At 37.2% G+C, this 16401-nt stretch overlaps 1 protein-coding gene across 2 annotated transcripts in view; it reads right to left on the reverse strand.

Moving 5' to 3' along the window:
- The window catches only part of LOC118814635 (caspase recruitment domain-containing protein 8-like), a 34893-nt gene that overhangs the window by 3162 nt on the left and 15330 nt on the right, over positions 1-16401 (reverse strand). For both annotated transcript variants that reach the window (XM_036580334.1, XM_036580333.1), the window contains exons 4-8: positions 11488-11767; positions 6224-6297; positions 5286-5365; positions 2702-2919; positions 1143-1408 (exon numbers count right to left, since the gene is read on the reverse strand). In XM_036580334.1, coding sequence (XP_036436227.1) covers positions 1143-1408; positions 2702-2919; positions 5286-5365; positions 6224-6297; positions 11488-11767 — 918 coding nt within the window. The remainder of the gene's footprint in view (positions 1-1142; positions 1409-2701; positions 2920-5285; positions 5366-6223; positions 6298-11487; positions 11768-16401) is intronic.

Raw genomic sequence — 16401 nt, forward strand, 5'->3', positions numbered from 1 at the left:
GCTTACAGATGACTGGGTTTCTCTATACTATCGTAGTAGTTGTGAACCGCAAAATATCAACACCAGACAAACAGAGTCCTCTTTTTAAGTATGTTTAAACTGAAAGCGGTGCTTTTGTTTCTTGTTTAATCTACAGTATCATCAATTCGCCGTGTTGTGTGAGTGACGGAGCGCTGCTTCAAGTTAGCCAGCTGCTAAAAACAGCTAGCCTGGAAAGACAGCGCTTTCCCACTTTACAATGCCTCACAGCTTCCTCAGTTTACTTTCGTTTAAATCAGGGCTGTAATTTACATGAACCCACTTCTTTCTTTCACTTTCGTTGCTTGGGAATGCACTAATATTAAAATATGACTATCCGAGCTCTGTAACAGCACTTTAGTTGTGAGGATTGTGATTTAATGCTGCTAAAGCTGGTTAGGATGTTAGTAAAGAGGTGAGTTCGCTGTAGGTCAGTACAGTTACACCACTGACCTCGTCACTCACACTCGGTCACAGGAGAGCAGATTGCCGGTCGCTCCACTCAAACAGGGAATGTATAACTTCGCGTTTCAGACATTGCTAAAGACTCATCTTACTCGTGGCCCCCTCCCTCTCTAATCGTCGAAAAACTCAGAAGTACGCCCTCTCCTGGCGACACCAGAGTAGTGTTGCTTTCCTTGCAGTAGAAAATGCCACCAAGGCTTTCGCTGAACGTGGAAGTGTGAGAATGATGTATTATATCAAACATTTATCAAATATGTCGTATCACTCTATCGAGGAAAAGTTATATCGCGATAATTATCGTTATATTGCACAGCCCTATTTACACTTCAAATGTTTAATGGCTCAAAGTGGTAGTTTTTTCAGTTTTGTTAGATCTTATTCTTTGCATAAAAGGGCAACAACAGCATTGAGCAATCATATTATTAAAGAAGATACTTAGAATTCTAAGATGAAGAATGTTTTTTTTTGCATCGGCATTAACAGTTTAAATCAGAAAAGCTTACCCTAGTACCATAGTGAATATTTGAGAAAATTATGTTCATCAACAACAAAGGAGTGCCCAACAAGGCAGTCACTTTTAGACTCTATATGGGAGCAATATGTGGTACGTCCTTCTTCTCAAGAATAAAGCAATGCAATAAGTAATTAAAGCAGATTACCTCTTCAACTGGTATGTTTCCGGGCAACAGGTGGAAGTATACTACATTGCACCTTTGTGTGACAGCCACTGTTTTGTAGAAGAGTAATACTTGGGCATTGATGGGACAAGGCTTGAATAGTAGATCTCGTAGATCACTTATGACTCCAAGGAGAGAGAGACCTTGGATGTGTATGATCACATGTGTGGATGTCACTTTCAGGGGTGTAATGATCTCTACATTATCATCAGTGAAATGTGCCACAGCCTGCTTGACCTTATTCTTTTCTAAAATGGGAGCAACCAAAAACAGTTTTTTAAAGAATTATAAGGTTTTATTTTGGAGACACTGTAAGAATTCAATTTTATGTAATTTAATCTACATAACTGAATTTTGTATTCACACAATAGCTACATTTAATTGCATGATTAAAAGCTTTTGGCAGGAGAAAAGAGGGCTTTCTAAAGCATACAACATCCATTATGGTAACGTTATAAGAGTTAGGATACTTAGTTGTGGGACTTTTCTGACCCTCAGGAGTACTAGTGAGGGGAAAAAACATGCATGCCTGATATCGGAATACTCATTAACTATGCCTGAAGACAGAGGTGGAAGAGAAACAAAAGTCAGCCTAGGCATTTTCTTTATAGGAGCCCAATTATTAGCCATTAGCTCCCCCTTGTGGAGAATCTTCAGCCTGCTAAACATGAGTATGTGAGTGAGTGAGTGTGTTACAAACCAGTGGTGCTTTGCATCTAAAAACACACCCACCTGCTTATTGGTTATTTATAAATAATGAATTTAAATATATATATATTTTAGCTCTCAAAACCATATATTGCATTTATCTTAATTCAACCAAGAAATCAATGGTCTATATAGGCATGATATGCATTTGCATAAAATGCCCTAACTCACTTTCTGCAAGGCAGTTAATTAGCACTGCAGGTACCTGACAAAGTGATAAAATTATCCTTCGCTTAAAAACTGTTGTTAGCTACTAACAAGTTTAATTTGCTACAAAGAGCTTGTTCCTAACCAGCACCATGATTTCGTAAAGAAGAATTCCAGTCTAAAACTAGCATTTAATATTTTGTTATGTTATATAATATTCTACAGCACAGAACTGTAATCTCAGCCTCACTGGTTTGAAGGAATTCATAATTTTAAATCCTTTTTATGTTTTCATCCATCAATTTTCTCACTACACTACTCCATGTGATTTATGCAAGTACATCATACAACCATTAGGATTCTGCTTTACAGAAATTAATCAAACAATAATACAATAAAATCTGTCCTAATTCTGTACGTCCATTTACTTATTTTCACCATCTCAAATGAGCCTTTTGTCCATCTGTGAATCTTGAACTATCCTGCTTTTAAAATGGCATGGAGAGATCCTGAGGGTAAAGAAAACAAACAAACAAACAAGCAGCAAATAACCAAACAAAACAGCCTATGCTGACCCAAATGTACTAGCCCACTAGGACTATTTCCCCAACTTTCTAATGGAGGTCCACATCTGCCCGAGGAAGCATAAAATCTATAAAATACTATGAAAGTAAAAATGAACTTACCAGAAAGTATCTCACAGTGTGGGAAGTGCAGATGACTGATTGGACCCTTGAAGCACTCAATATTGTATAGAGGACCTGCAGGCCTCATCTGGCCTAAACCATCTAACTGCTGGGTATCCCAGGAGTCTATCCTGTACAGTACCTCCCCTTTACCCTCCATCACAAACACAAGACCAGTCACTTTGCACTGAAAGTGACCAGGATGAGGGCACAAAAACCTGAAGAGCAAGAGAAAAACATGTCAAATGTGATCTTTATCAATTTCTTGTCCTCTGTGTTTACAACAGAGATTCTCAATCTAAACCTGAGGGCCCAAGCCAGTGGTCTTAACTGGTAAATAGCCAAGACCAGTTTTCAGAGTGGACTTTACGCACATTGCACCAACTAAAGTCACACCTAGGTATAACCAAGACGCTGGCCCAGCTGGCTAGCTTTATACAGCAAAGATTACATGCAACTGTAGTTGCTTGAAACCTACATGAGACTAAACTTTACTTGAGTTGCACAATCTAAAAGAACCCCACAACTCAGCCACAAGAGTTTCAAGTGGCTCAACTGAAAAGTTTCATGAAGCATGCACATGAACAACAGGTCGAATGACACCATTTCAAAGGATTGGTTACAAATAGTGTCAACTCGATGGACAGTAAAAAAAAAAGGTTGTAGCTTTTTATTTTGTCCATTAAATGAGTGATAACGACAAACAAGTTTCTCGAAGCTAACTTGTCAGCTAATGGTAACAGCTGTTTAAACAGCTACTTGTGCCAGAATTTATTCTTCTTCATTAGCCTATAATATCATTATATACAGTATGTAGCTAGTGTAACGAGTATGACCCTTGTTACTAATATTTTATAAGTGGACCAGGTCTAGGTTCGGTATAGAGCTGGCTGTATTTAATATGGTGTTCAGAGACCAAGGTTTAAAGGTGGGGGGGGGGGCATTAAATTAAGGTAGCATTTGAGATGCAATTCACAAATTTACAATTTGCAAAGAAAAATCAATAAATGAAAAGACGATACTGAAGTGGGGAAGTGAAATGCTTTAGTGTGTGTGTGAATGAGTCCATTTTGCTTTCTCAGTTCCCATGTGTATCCTTTGTGTTTCAGTCCTACCAGTGAGATACTAAGTAACTATTACTTGTTAAGTCCTAAAGTAGTCTTGTTCTTCTGCATGCAATTGTCTTTTCTTTTTCTAGACTGGCTCGCAACTCCTTACCGGAGGAATCAAGATCATCGACGCTCAAGGACGGTTCAAAGGGGTTCTATGGTCTGATGTCTTTAGCTGGTCTCACAATCCAATAAAACCTGACCAAAGCTCTTCCACTGGTGAGTACAAAGAAGAAATTGTAGGTATATAGCGACTTAACACACGATTTATCATATATTTAGCATGTTATTTTTGTGTTATCTATGCGTTTACAGCTTGAGTCTTGCCTCGACTCTAGTGCACCTTCACGATGAACAACCGCAATGGGAAAGAGGAAGTAGAACCTCGCAGCACAGCGTATATACTATATTGGGTAGGAGGAGCTTGAATGCGATTTGCTCACATTCTTCAAAATAAGGGATCCTGTGCTCTACAATGAAAAGGGTAAATTATTCATTGACTTATTTATGAATCTTAGGGGCTATTTTACAGTATTTTATTGGAGACCTTAAGGGGGGTATATTTTTGGTTTTAGCCAAAACTGGATGTTTTTAAAGCTTAATATTGATCTCTCTAGGTATTATAAATATCCATAACTGGGTTACACTAGATTCATTTTCTCCTCTCTTGATGCCCTCTAATTTTACACAGAGCTCAGTTCCTTTAGAATCCAAAATTTTCAAAGGCGTCATATATTGAACTGATAAAAAAGTAAGAACCATAGATAGAAAGCTAAAAGACGCATGAAAATGATTAAAAAAAAATGCTCACTATGCTGGGATACGTAAATTAGACCATGGGTGACTTTACAATGAACCTGATGCATTGTATCAAACAATATCTACTGCTGACGCAGTTAACCAGTGGAACAACTGAATGTATTGCTTGCAACTCTGATGAGCTGCTTTATGTAACTATCATGTTGCAGGCAACTCACAACATGCAGCTAGTTGCTTAAAAATTTCACTGTATAAGGCAAGGCAAGTTTACTTATATAGCACCTTTCAAACACTGCTGTCATTCAAAGTGCTTTAAAAATGAGAAAATTCAGTATAAAGAATATAAAGCCAATGTTAGCAGTGCGTGTTACTAAGCAAAACCGCCACTGCATACCTGCAAATTGAACTAAAGTGCAAAAAAAGCAGAAGTAAATGTCACAAACAGTGAAACATGCATATTGATGAAATTATACAAACCGCAACCAAACAAAGATGTATTTTGGGGTTGGTGAGTTAAGTTGGAAGGTAGAAAGTTAAGACTGACTTGGCTTACGACCAAGCGTAATGCCCTGCTGTTGCAACCAGCCACCAAATGATAAAGGATGCAAATCAAATTAATCAACTCTTGATCTCCCAGTTGGAAGCAGGAATATGTGAACTGCTTTGTGGATCCCTTAGGTCTAGATTTAATATAGGAAACAAAATACAATAATTACCTGTACGAGGCTGTGATCTTGTTTCCTAGACTGTTGTCAACCATTTCAGGCTTGAATATTTCTCTCTTTATTGAGGACAACTATAGTGAAAATCAAGAGGGCTAGAATAAGTATCTTTCAACAGGGATGTGGCAATCAGCAATATACACCAACTACACTACTGCAGAAAAGTAAGTTGTTTAAGTTCAAACAACTATTACGTATAAATGATTCATTTTTCAGGAGATTTCTCTCACATTAGATATAAAATAATCCACTTGCAAAGGACGGAGTCAAGAAAAATAAAAGTTACCAGATTTTCCAAAACTGGAGTTCAACAAATTATCTGGTAGACCACCAAAGCTTTTCCCATCAGATAAACAGTACTCAAAGCTTCCCTCATTCAGAAAATCAAGCTCCACTTTTGCTTAAGATCAAAAATGCTGAGATCCTTCCACTGTGAGAAGACAAGCGCTATGGGTCTGAAAGGATATGCAGCTGTCAAGAAGAGCCTCACTGAGAAAAGGAAATAGACATCAGACAAACAAGCTGCTGGTGTTTTCAGATCAATGGACTGACCAACACAGAGTCCAAGGTCGCTTTACAGAGGCAGGAATAAAAGACCATTAAAAACTTAATGTTTAGCCATTTTGCACTTTGGCCCATTTTTTGCCCAACAGTGTAACTAAATAAAAATACTAGGGGTCACTTACTCTATTTGGCCTAAGGATTTAGCACAAATGCTATAATGGATAGTACACGCTACTGATTTTTTTTTTTTATTCCTTTGAAAATTCCAGTTTACATGGGTGCAAATTCAATACAAACATTTCTCACAAATGAACTACTAAAAATACTATTTAAATACATTTGTGTATTTCCATTAATTACATGCTTTAGTAGCTCTTTATTCAGTCTGTTTTAGCTACAATCACCCAAATTGCCAACAGTGCACTTACATCTTTAGTGTCCAAATGCAGTGATGTTGAGAATGAATCACAGAACCTGTCACTGTCTCCAGAACACTCCTTCCCTGTTAAAAAGGAACAGTGTAAACATATAACCATGTATTATTTGTAACAGTACTACAGTGCCCATCCAGAAAATATATATTTGTTTATCAGCTTGATTTTACAATAAGAAGATCTAACCTTTCAGTGTGGCAAAATATAGTATAAAGACAAAAACAAATCTATATGTAATTGACTGCAACCTGTTATTGAGAGAACACACACACATACACACACAAATAAACATGTACACTGTTCTTTCTGTAAAAGGTTTTCTGCAAATTTGCACAATATAGACATAAAATGCAATGCTCGATAAAGCTGTTGGATATCAGGATGACGATTTGAGGACTGAAATTATTTTCAAATTTGTGCGCTTTGTTTTGGCTGTGTAAACAGAAATGTAACTAACTTGATTTCAGCAAATAGCAAAATACAAAAACACAACAGCATCACAGATGAATTGTAAATGTGATTTTACTTTTGTTTCTTATGAGGATGTAGGTATGAGGTGAGAAGGGTCTGGCTGCAGACATGCACTCTCAGCCTAACATGCACCGCCAGCCTATTGATGACGTCAGTGCCGCTCTGCCATGACAGTGTTTCTGTCGGTTTTATGAGGAAAAACAGTGAACCACGTACTGCTGGGCAACAAGAGTTACACTGGATGTATATTAACGTTGCCATACTGATAATAATGTAAATAAATATGGACTTTCAAAATAAAACCTACCACAACGATAAGACATGAATGTCAGGTTTATTCGCAGAAAGAACAAAAAGGCTACTGCTGAAATTCATGAAAGCCATGCTGAAGATGATTAGAGGCAGATATCAAAATCTGTAATATTGATTAAAATGGAACTTATAAAGGAGGCACCTCCTAGAAAGTTGTCAGACAACATTGTCATAACTTTCTGAAGAATTACATTTCAACATTGTGACAATATAGAAAGCACCAAGGACGTTGTCACAACGTAACTGTGTTTGCAGGGTCGTTAGGAATAAAACCTGAGGGTTTAGCTTCCTAACGGGAATTGGCTTGATGGTTGCCATTAGAGGCCATTAGGAAACGATCAAATGTATGTGGAATCAGTCCCGAAACACCTGATTAAACGATCTGAATCCTTTACACTGTGATATCAATTCCTCAGGAAAACACGGAATACCATTAGCGACTACTGAAAACCACCAGGAACCAACAGACATTTTTAATGGGTTCTATGACTTTTTTCAGCAGGGAGGTACATTAAATGGAATTCTCTAGGTGTGTTGAGGATGGAAAATGGATTAGGTGATGATATCGCTAAGCAGCAGCAGCCAAAAGTTACCGTGCCGTTGGGCCGCTTATGCCATTGGTCCTAAAAAATGTTAGCACCCACTCTATATATCTACCGACATTGAAAGAATACAGGTGAAATCTTCACAAACTTTTTGAAATCTGATATCACATTTGACCTCTCACTCACTTTTTATTCTCATAACAGCTTACTCATCTGCCACTTGTAACGCTGCGAGACTCTTCCCATACTCAGCAACATCGATGCAGACTTGCCAGCTAGAGTCCGCACTCACACTAAACACACTGCCCACATTACACTCATTCTCCATAAACTGTACTTGTTACCTGTCCCCTTCTGCATTCAATAAAGTTACTGCTCATACACTCCAAAGCCATCCATGCACTTGCCCTTCCACACTGCAGCACTCCTTCATCTCTCCATCCCAGCTCATTAACAAGACAAATTTATTTACATAGCACCTTTCATACACTGCGGTCACTCCAAGTGCTTTACAAATTAGAGAAAAGACAAAGACAATTCAAATTAAAATAGTTACAAAGTAAAGAAGAATGGAAATTAAAACATGACTAAAACAATAGATTAAGAGAGAAGAAACCAGTAATTAAATTAAAAATCAAATAAAAAATTAAATTAGGATAATAAAGAGCTGCTACATTAGAGCAGTGCAGTAGTGCTAACAGTGTTTTAAACTGAGCTGAAAGCTGCTCATATAGGAATGTTTTGAGCCCAGTGTCCAGTGTCTAATGCTCTCTGTCAACTGGTTCCATTTAAAAGCAGCATAGTAGCTAAAGACTTTTTCCTACATGTTTGTTCTTTACCTTACTCAGGACTAACTGACTAGTTCCTAATGATGTGGGAGTTCTGCTTGGCTCATATCGCTGCAGCATATCAGATAAATATGCTGATCATACACTATTAAGTGATTTATAAACCAGTAATAGTGAAGTCTTAAAGTCTATGCTGTAACATACCAGCAACCAGTTTTAAGGATTTAAGTTTAAGGATTTAGGAATGTGGTGGTGATTCCCTTCTTTTACTCCTAGTAAGACTCTGGCATTCCGGCACTTCTTTTTTGTGGGTCCAGTTAGGAGACCATTACAGTAATCAATCCTGCTAGAAATAAAGGTGTGGATGAGTTTCTCCTGGTCTGCTTATTTTATCAGAGTCTGTATTTAAATGAATGCCATTAATAACCTTAATTAGAGCCGTCGCAGTACTATGATTAGGCCGAAAACCTGACTGAAATTTGTCTTTAGAACTAAATTTGTCTCTTCAATGAAAAGTAGATTTAAAAATAGAGTTACCTCTAGCTGCTTTTCTTTTTTTTAAGAGTCTTCAAAACTGCAGTTTTATTATGTTAGGAAAAACACCCAACATGAGTGAGGTGTTTACTATCTGAAGTATGTCTGCTGCTATTGAGTGAAACACATTCTTGGTTGGTTGGTTCCATGTCAGGTCTGCAAGAAGATGATTTGAGATGATGCAATTTCATTATTAACAGCACTAAACTGGTACATTTTAACTACAATATCTTTCTGTGGTGAATGAGAGGACACTGGCTCATTGGAAGATACAGAGGTACTAATGGCTTGTCTGATATGGATTTTAGTGTTAAAAGTAACTCGTTACATTTCAGTTGATACTAATTCAGGGCCCATATATGTATATGACTTTTTTAGTTTGTCAACCACGGCGGAGAGTATTTTGCTGTTGTTTTTATTGTTGTTGATAATTGTCTAGCTTTGCACATATTGCTGTATTGTGTTGTAACCACACAGTCCATCTTTGAAGATTTCTTTGTGGATCTGAAGCTTGGATTTATGCCATCTGCCTTCAGCCTTCCTACATTCTCTCTTTTGGAACTGAACTGCAGTAGCAGCAGGAAAAAATTTACAAGTAAAAGATTTAGTCATTATTAATATTATTAGATATTATTGAAGTTATTTAATTAATTATTAATAATTCCATTACAGAATTAATTTAATCTTAAAAGTCATGCAAATTAAAGGCGTATAGAGTGCAGCTGCAGCAGACCTTATTTCACTGTTGATTTATTGCTGCTAAAACCATTTAAATGCATCTGGAGAGTGAAGGAACAATCGGTGTATTTATTCACCATTTCTTATTTTCATTACCATTCAGATTATTTGTCAAATGTCAGCAAAGAACCCCTTATTCATGCAAATGGTTCTTTGAGTGCTTATGGTTCTATATAGAACTATTTTACTAAAATACCGTTGCACAACCATTTGTTTATGTGTGTACTGTTACAAGCTTGACAATGCAACAGAAAAAAATTAAAAGAATATTTTTTAAAACATTTTTACCACCTTCTTAATACCCTGATATTGTGAAACTGCTAACAGCTCTCTGTCGCCACCATTTTGGAAATGCCCAAAAAGGAACAGTGCAGAACTGTAATATAACTGAAATCAAGGCCTTGAATGTCCAAACGTTCTGTTTTTGAGGACTCAGGAATTCTGTTTATAACTGTAATAATTTTAGAAGGTAAGTTAACTGTTTTTATTTACTGTCAGCTCAGTTCTGCTGAAAGGACTGATTGTATCCATCTTTTTTCTTACTCAATTTTGTTACTCAAAATCTCTAATGAATCTTCTAAGAATTTTCATTTTGGTGCATTACTAGTTTAATTCTCCAGCACACAAATCGAAAATGTCAATCAAAAAATATCACTGGATGCAGTATATATACACCTTTGACCAATACTACAGTGCTATTTCTCAGTGATGAGTCAGTGATGTGGTTTGACAAGCAGCATTAAAAAGGCTCATGGCAAAATCTGTATTGCCAGTGTTTTATGGAAAGGTAGTAGTAGTGGGTGATGCACATCTAAAAGATAACCATGAAGTGGGTTTCTCTGGCTATTTAGCACTAGCCAACACCAACAACTGAGGTAATATATTAACACAGGTGTAATTTTCTACAAAGTTACTGCCGTTATTGCTGCAGGATCCATAGTAACATTACACGATAAGTTTGTTAGCTGAATGTCTGTTCAACAGGACTGGGTTGCACCAGGTTTGGAAGTTTATACTTAAGTTTGTGTGTAAAGGCTTTACTAAGCCCTTAGTTACACTAGTTAGTTTCAAACTATCTTTTTACTAAATTTGGTTGCACTACAAATCGCTAAGTCATATCTTAACTAGTGATAACTAACTAATACATACATCGCTTTAACATGATAACATGTTCAGAACCAATCAGAAAACCTGCTGCCATGGCAATGTGAAGGCAGCTGCTCTGACTTTTTCAATGGAAAAAATGTCCAGCATAGAAGAGAACTGTGTGTACAAGTTAAACTGAATAAAACTAATTATCTACAGCCATTGCCTGTTTTTTCTTTAACATTTCCCTGAGAAAACCAAATATGCAGCTTTTTAAATGCCAGTTTTGGCTGAGCAACACAACAGCAGCCTCAGTTTAGCCGTTTGTGCAGCTGCTGAGTCTCACTGAGCTCGAGCTGTGGGGGTTTAGCTTCGCGTTTGGAGTTTAAACCAGGGCGATGATTACAGCTGTAAGTACAATCACAGCATACAGCGTTTAAATTTTTTAGCCTATTTAACCAAAAAAAGTCATGTTTTTGGTCTTTTTGTACTGTCTATGTCGTTTTTGGTGGCTTCCCCAAAACGTACACCTGTTCAAGGGGAAGTCTAAATTTAGTAACTACTAAGGTCAACGTTAAAACTGATGAGATGGGTAAATGCCATTCATTTAAGCTTGACACGTTTTATTAGCAACAAAGAACGCTCTTTTACCAAAATAAAATATCTGAGGTGGAACCATACAAATATCATATGAATATTAAACTGAATTTCACAAACCCCGCCTACTTTATTGGACCATAACCATATTTTTCAACTCTTATCTATACCAATACTGCCTTATTACCATCTTTGAATTTGGTCCATGGCTCCTCAGACAGTTGGACCTCTTTGTAGTTCATCTTCAGAATAGCCTTCACAATCTTTACAGCTCCACTCTGTCCATATCTCTGTATCATCTCATCCATAGTGTGAAGTATGTCTGTCTTCTTCAGAGGAGCTTCAGGGACGCAGGGGAATCCTTCCATGCAACCAATCAGATGCCCCTGGAATATTTTCAGGTCCGCTTGCCCCATGTTTTCAACAGTGACCCTTAACACTTTTGGAATATCTGCCATCTTGTATAGCTGAAAATGAAGATAGAATGAATGAATGAAGGCAATAAACTGAAGCACCATGTTGCTTGAAAGTTTGTGAAAGCTTTACCTTTACCCTCCCCTGGAATGATTATTTAACGAAAAAAAACATCAACAGTAAGGCACGTAACATTCTGGGAGATCACAAAAAACCCCAGGGTACAATCTAAGGACCTGCAAGCCTCTCTTATATTGGCTGATGTCAGTGTTCATAAGAACACAATAAGGCAAACAGTGAACAAAAACAGTACGTATGGAATGATAGCATGGAGAAAACCAGTAAAAGTTTCCTAAAGACACGCTGTACACATAATGTTTAACAAACTTTCAATAAAAACAGAGGATTCTGGTAAATAAAATATGATTATATACCACAGGAGGGTTGATACAAATTCAGATAACTGAAAATATCAAATTATAGATTTTAATTTAATGCTCCAGATCAAGTTTATCAGATTTTTCACCAGTTTCTGTATTACAACATGCTATTTTTAAATATTAATTCACAAGTGGCACAAGTGTCTAAGCTTTCAACCCATCACTGGGAGATTGTGAGTTTAAATCACAGTAATGCTACAAAGACCAGTTTTGAGCACAAAAAAATGTCAGTTATTAGCACACTATTGGTGGTATTTTTCACTGATTCCTATAAAACCACAGGTTTTTGCTGGATTTATTGAATAAAATTAGCCAATTTATCATTTAGCCATAATTTCTTATATGAGGGAAAATCCTCCTAAATGAAACAGTGTTGAAATAGTCAACAGATACAATATTGCCTACTAATGTACCACTTTGTGTACTATTCACATCAGTACTTTAATAAGCTTATTCGAACCGTATTTTGCAGCATACAATACATTTTACAATACAGTAGGCTGCATTTTTAATCAAAACATCTGTCAGGACGCAGACACACACACAGACACACACACAGACACACACACAGACAGACACACAGACAGACACACAGACAGACACACAGACACACACACAGACAGACACAGCCTGTTTTAAACGGAATAAAACATTAATTCACAACTTCAGTAAAAAGTCCATACATTTTGTTTAGTTTGGTCTGTAAGTCTTCAGTTTGAAATAGTGTCAATATACTGAAAATTTCAACTTTGATACAATACTTTGAAATATATTGAAATAAAACACCATTTCAATACCAAAGGTAGATAAAATTTACTTTTTTTTTTAGATAAAAATAATCAAATAAGCATAATATTTCCCTTGTAAATCACTGTTCTTGTTCAAAAACACAGACTGCAGCACTTAAAGGTCAAAAAATAAAAAGGTGGAGTGAATGCCATGTGTAAACAGAAAATTCAATAATTTTACATTAATAAAAAAGAAAGTGAGGGTAGTGCACTCTGATACTGTGAAATTGCCACATTATCACAAGCAGTGCACACAGAGCAGCATGAGAGACACACGGAAATATATAAATTGTCAATCAAATTCTATATTTTTAATTAACACCGGAAGCACTCCGTTGTCGACACAAAAACGGCTGAGGCCATTACTGGATGCTTTAAGGTTACTTCAAGTTAGACATTTGCTCCATGCAGGCTCTCCACCAGTGAGCCACAAGGTTCAGTGCTGGGTCTTCGTCTCCTTTCACTCCACGCTCATTCTCTTGGTGACGTAATCTTGGTGATGTAATATCCTCTCTTGGCTTCTCTTACCACTATGCTGATGACACCCCACTAATACTCAGGTTTCCAGTCGCAACGCATGTCTGACTGACATCTCTTCATGAATGGCAGTTCACTATCTGAATCTCAATCCAAGCAAGAGTGAACTGCTATTAATCACTGGAACTACAGGTCTTCATGATCTTGCCATCTCATTCGAGAACTCTTTACTCCTTTGTCTGAAGATGCCAGAAGTCTTGGTGTAATTCTGGAGGGTCAGTTATCGTTCTCATATTGCAAACCTGACTGTCATGCAGGTTTCTCCTTTACAACATCCAGAGGATTTGTATTTTTGAGATATTGGACCCTTTTTTGCCTTGTCACCAGGCACCATTGATGGAGTTTCTGGGTGTGCACTTGGACAACAAGCTGGACTGGAGCTGTAACACTCTCACGGTGTACAAGAGAGGCCAAAGCCTTCTCTACTTCCCGAGGAGGCTGAGGTCCTTTGGTGTGCGCACGAAGCTCCTATGGCCATTCCACCAGTCTGTTGTAGTGAGTGCTCTATTCTGTGCTGTTGTGTGCTGGAGCAGCGGCATTAACAGAAGTGCTCTAAACAAAATAAACAAACTTATTAGGAAGGCTGGCTCTGTTGTAGGAGTCAAGCTGGACTCTCTGGCGGTTGTGGCAGAACAAAGGACCCTCAACAAGCTGTTAGCCACATTTGACAACACCTCACACCCTCTGCATGCTACACTGGATAAACAGAGAAGCACATTTAGTAGCAGACTGCTATAGCTGCACTGTGTTAAAGAGCTGTGTGAGATCTTTCTTACCCACTGATATACGGCTCTACAACGAGTCTCCTTACTGCAGAGATGGTACTGATCTCCTGCTGTCTGAACTGTGCTGAACCACATCACTATATCACCTCTCCTGTTAATACACACTGAGCAATATATCATAAATGCTACTGTAATGGCACTTTCACTATGCACTTTAGACTGTAAACACTGCTGATATTCATAGTTACACTTATAGTCGTTGTGTTGCAACTACCTCATACCACTTGGTGCAACACCTGCTCTCATGTAAATACAACAAATGTGTTGTATATGCTAAGTAAATATGCTATAGATATACTTTTATTCCTACTCTTTCATAGTTTATTTGATGTCTATTTTTCTATTTCTGCCTAACATATGTAAGTTTGTGCAATTATGTGGCACTGAAGACCCATCTCCTGGTGAAGCACTAATCTAAGTACTTAATGAATGCATTGTGTTGTACATATGCTATATTATTAATAATAATAATAATAATAATAATAATAATATATAACTGATAACTGTGATAACTCTGGTACCAGTGACTGCGATATTAAATTGTCATACTGTTTCATCTCTACTGCTACTGAGCCCTGATTATTTTATGGAGAGCTGATTATTTGGCAAACAGAGCAGCTCATCAAATGAGTAAAGCAGTTCTCTCTGACATTATGAATGTACGAGACGCCATCATAAAGTCCAGTTATAGGAGGGCAGAAGTGCTTAAAAACATAAAGCCAGTGTTAATGTTTTCTTTTTATATATAAAAAAAAAGTTTAATCATTTACAAACTATGAATTTGCTCAAATGCTCCACATTAACCAATTCATTTTGGACAGATTAAGGAGCAAAGTTAAGCGCTGTTAAAATGAAAGGTGATGTAACACAGTGGCGAACTTGCTCCTGTTCCAACTTTTTGAAACGTGCTGCAGGCATCAAGTTTGGAATAAATTGGCATATATTTCCAAAAACAATCAAGTTCATGTTTTTGTACCCTTTTCAATTTGACACAGGTCAATTTAATACTAATAACTGCTTGCAGTTTTTATTAGCATTTCATATACTGTCCCATCTTATCTGAGAATTGGGTTTGTAAATGTATGTGTGAGTGTTCACATTACATAATAAATGTAACCTGTCTAATACCCTGATACTGTGAAACTGTATTAACAGCCATGTGTAGTATTCTGTACAGACTGCAATAATTTTAGAAGGTGTGTTTACTGTTCATTTATTGTCAGTTTAGTTTTGTTGAATGAACTGATTGTATCTACATTTTGTCTTAATTATTTAATTTGTTTCATTCAAAAGCATAAACATGAAAGGCAATAACAATATCTTGGTTTTCGGTTTTATGGCTGAGTGTGTCCTGAATTTCAGTTTCAGTTTTGTCTAAGAATTTTTTTTTTTAGTGCATCACTAGTTTGAATTAATTCTCCAGCACATACTCTCCTCTGTTTGATCATCACTGAATGTGGTCTGCCAATACTTCAAGATATATACAACAGCAAGGTCAGTAAACGCGCTGGCAAGATTATAGAGACCCCTCTCATCCTGGACGTCACCTCTTTCTCCCAGAGCTGTAGCACTGAGTAACCACAGTGGACACCTTGCACATTAAACTGAATCTCACAAACCCCTCTTGCTGTGGCCCTTAACTATAGTTTTCAGCTCTTCTCTATAACATTACTGCCTCATTACTGTCTTTGAGTTTGGTCCTTACCTCATCAGAGAGTTGGATCTGGTTCATCTTCTTCAGGACAGCCTGTGAAAATTACTACAGCTCCACTGCGTCCATATCTCCGAATCATCGTATCCACAGTGTCAAGTCTGTCTGCCCTCTCCAGAAGAGCCTTTGGAATGCAGGGGAATCCTTCCACACCATTAATCAGATGCCAGTGGAATTTTCGCAGATCCTCTTGTGTCAGCTCATGAAGAGTATCCAGCAACACTTCTTGAATGTTTTCCATCTTGTATAGCTGGAAATAGAGATGGACAATAGACTGATGTATAATAGAGGGTTCTGGTAAATAAAAAGAAAAATATGATTATGTTCTACAAGAGAATTGTTTCTGCGGGAATGTCTCCATTAGCAGTAAACATCTATAAAAACAGACCATTTGTTGTTTAAAAGGAATCTGCTTTTAAAAATGAC

Source organism: Colossoma macropomum, unplaced genomic scaffold, assembly GCF_904425465.1.
Source record: "Colossoma macropomum unplaced genomic scaffold, Colossoma_macropomum, whole genome shotgun sequence".
NCBI classification, from domain to species: domain Eukaryota; kingdom Metazoa; phylum Chordata; class Actinopteri; order Characiformes; family Serrasalmidae; genus Colossoma; species Colossoma macropomum.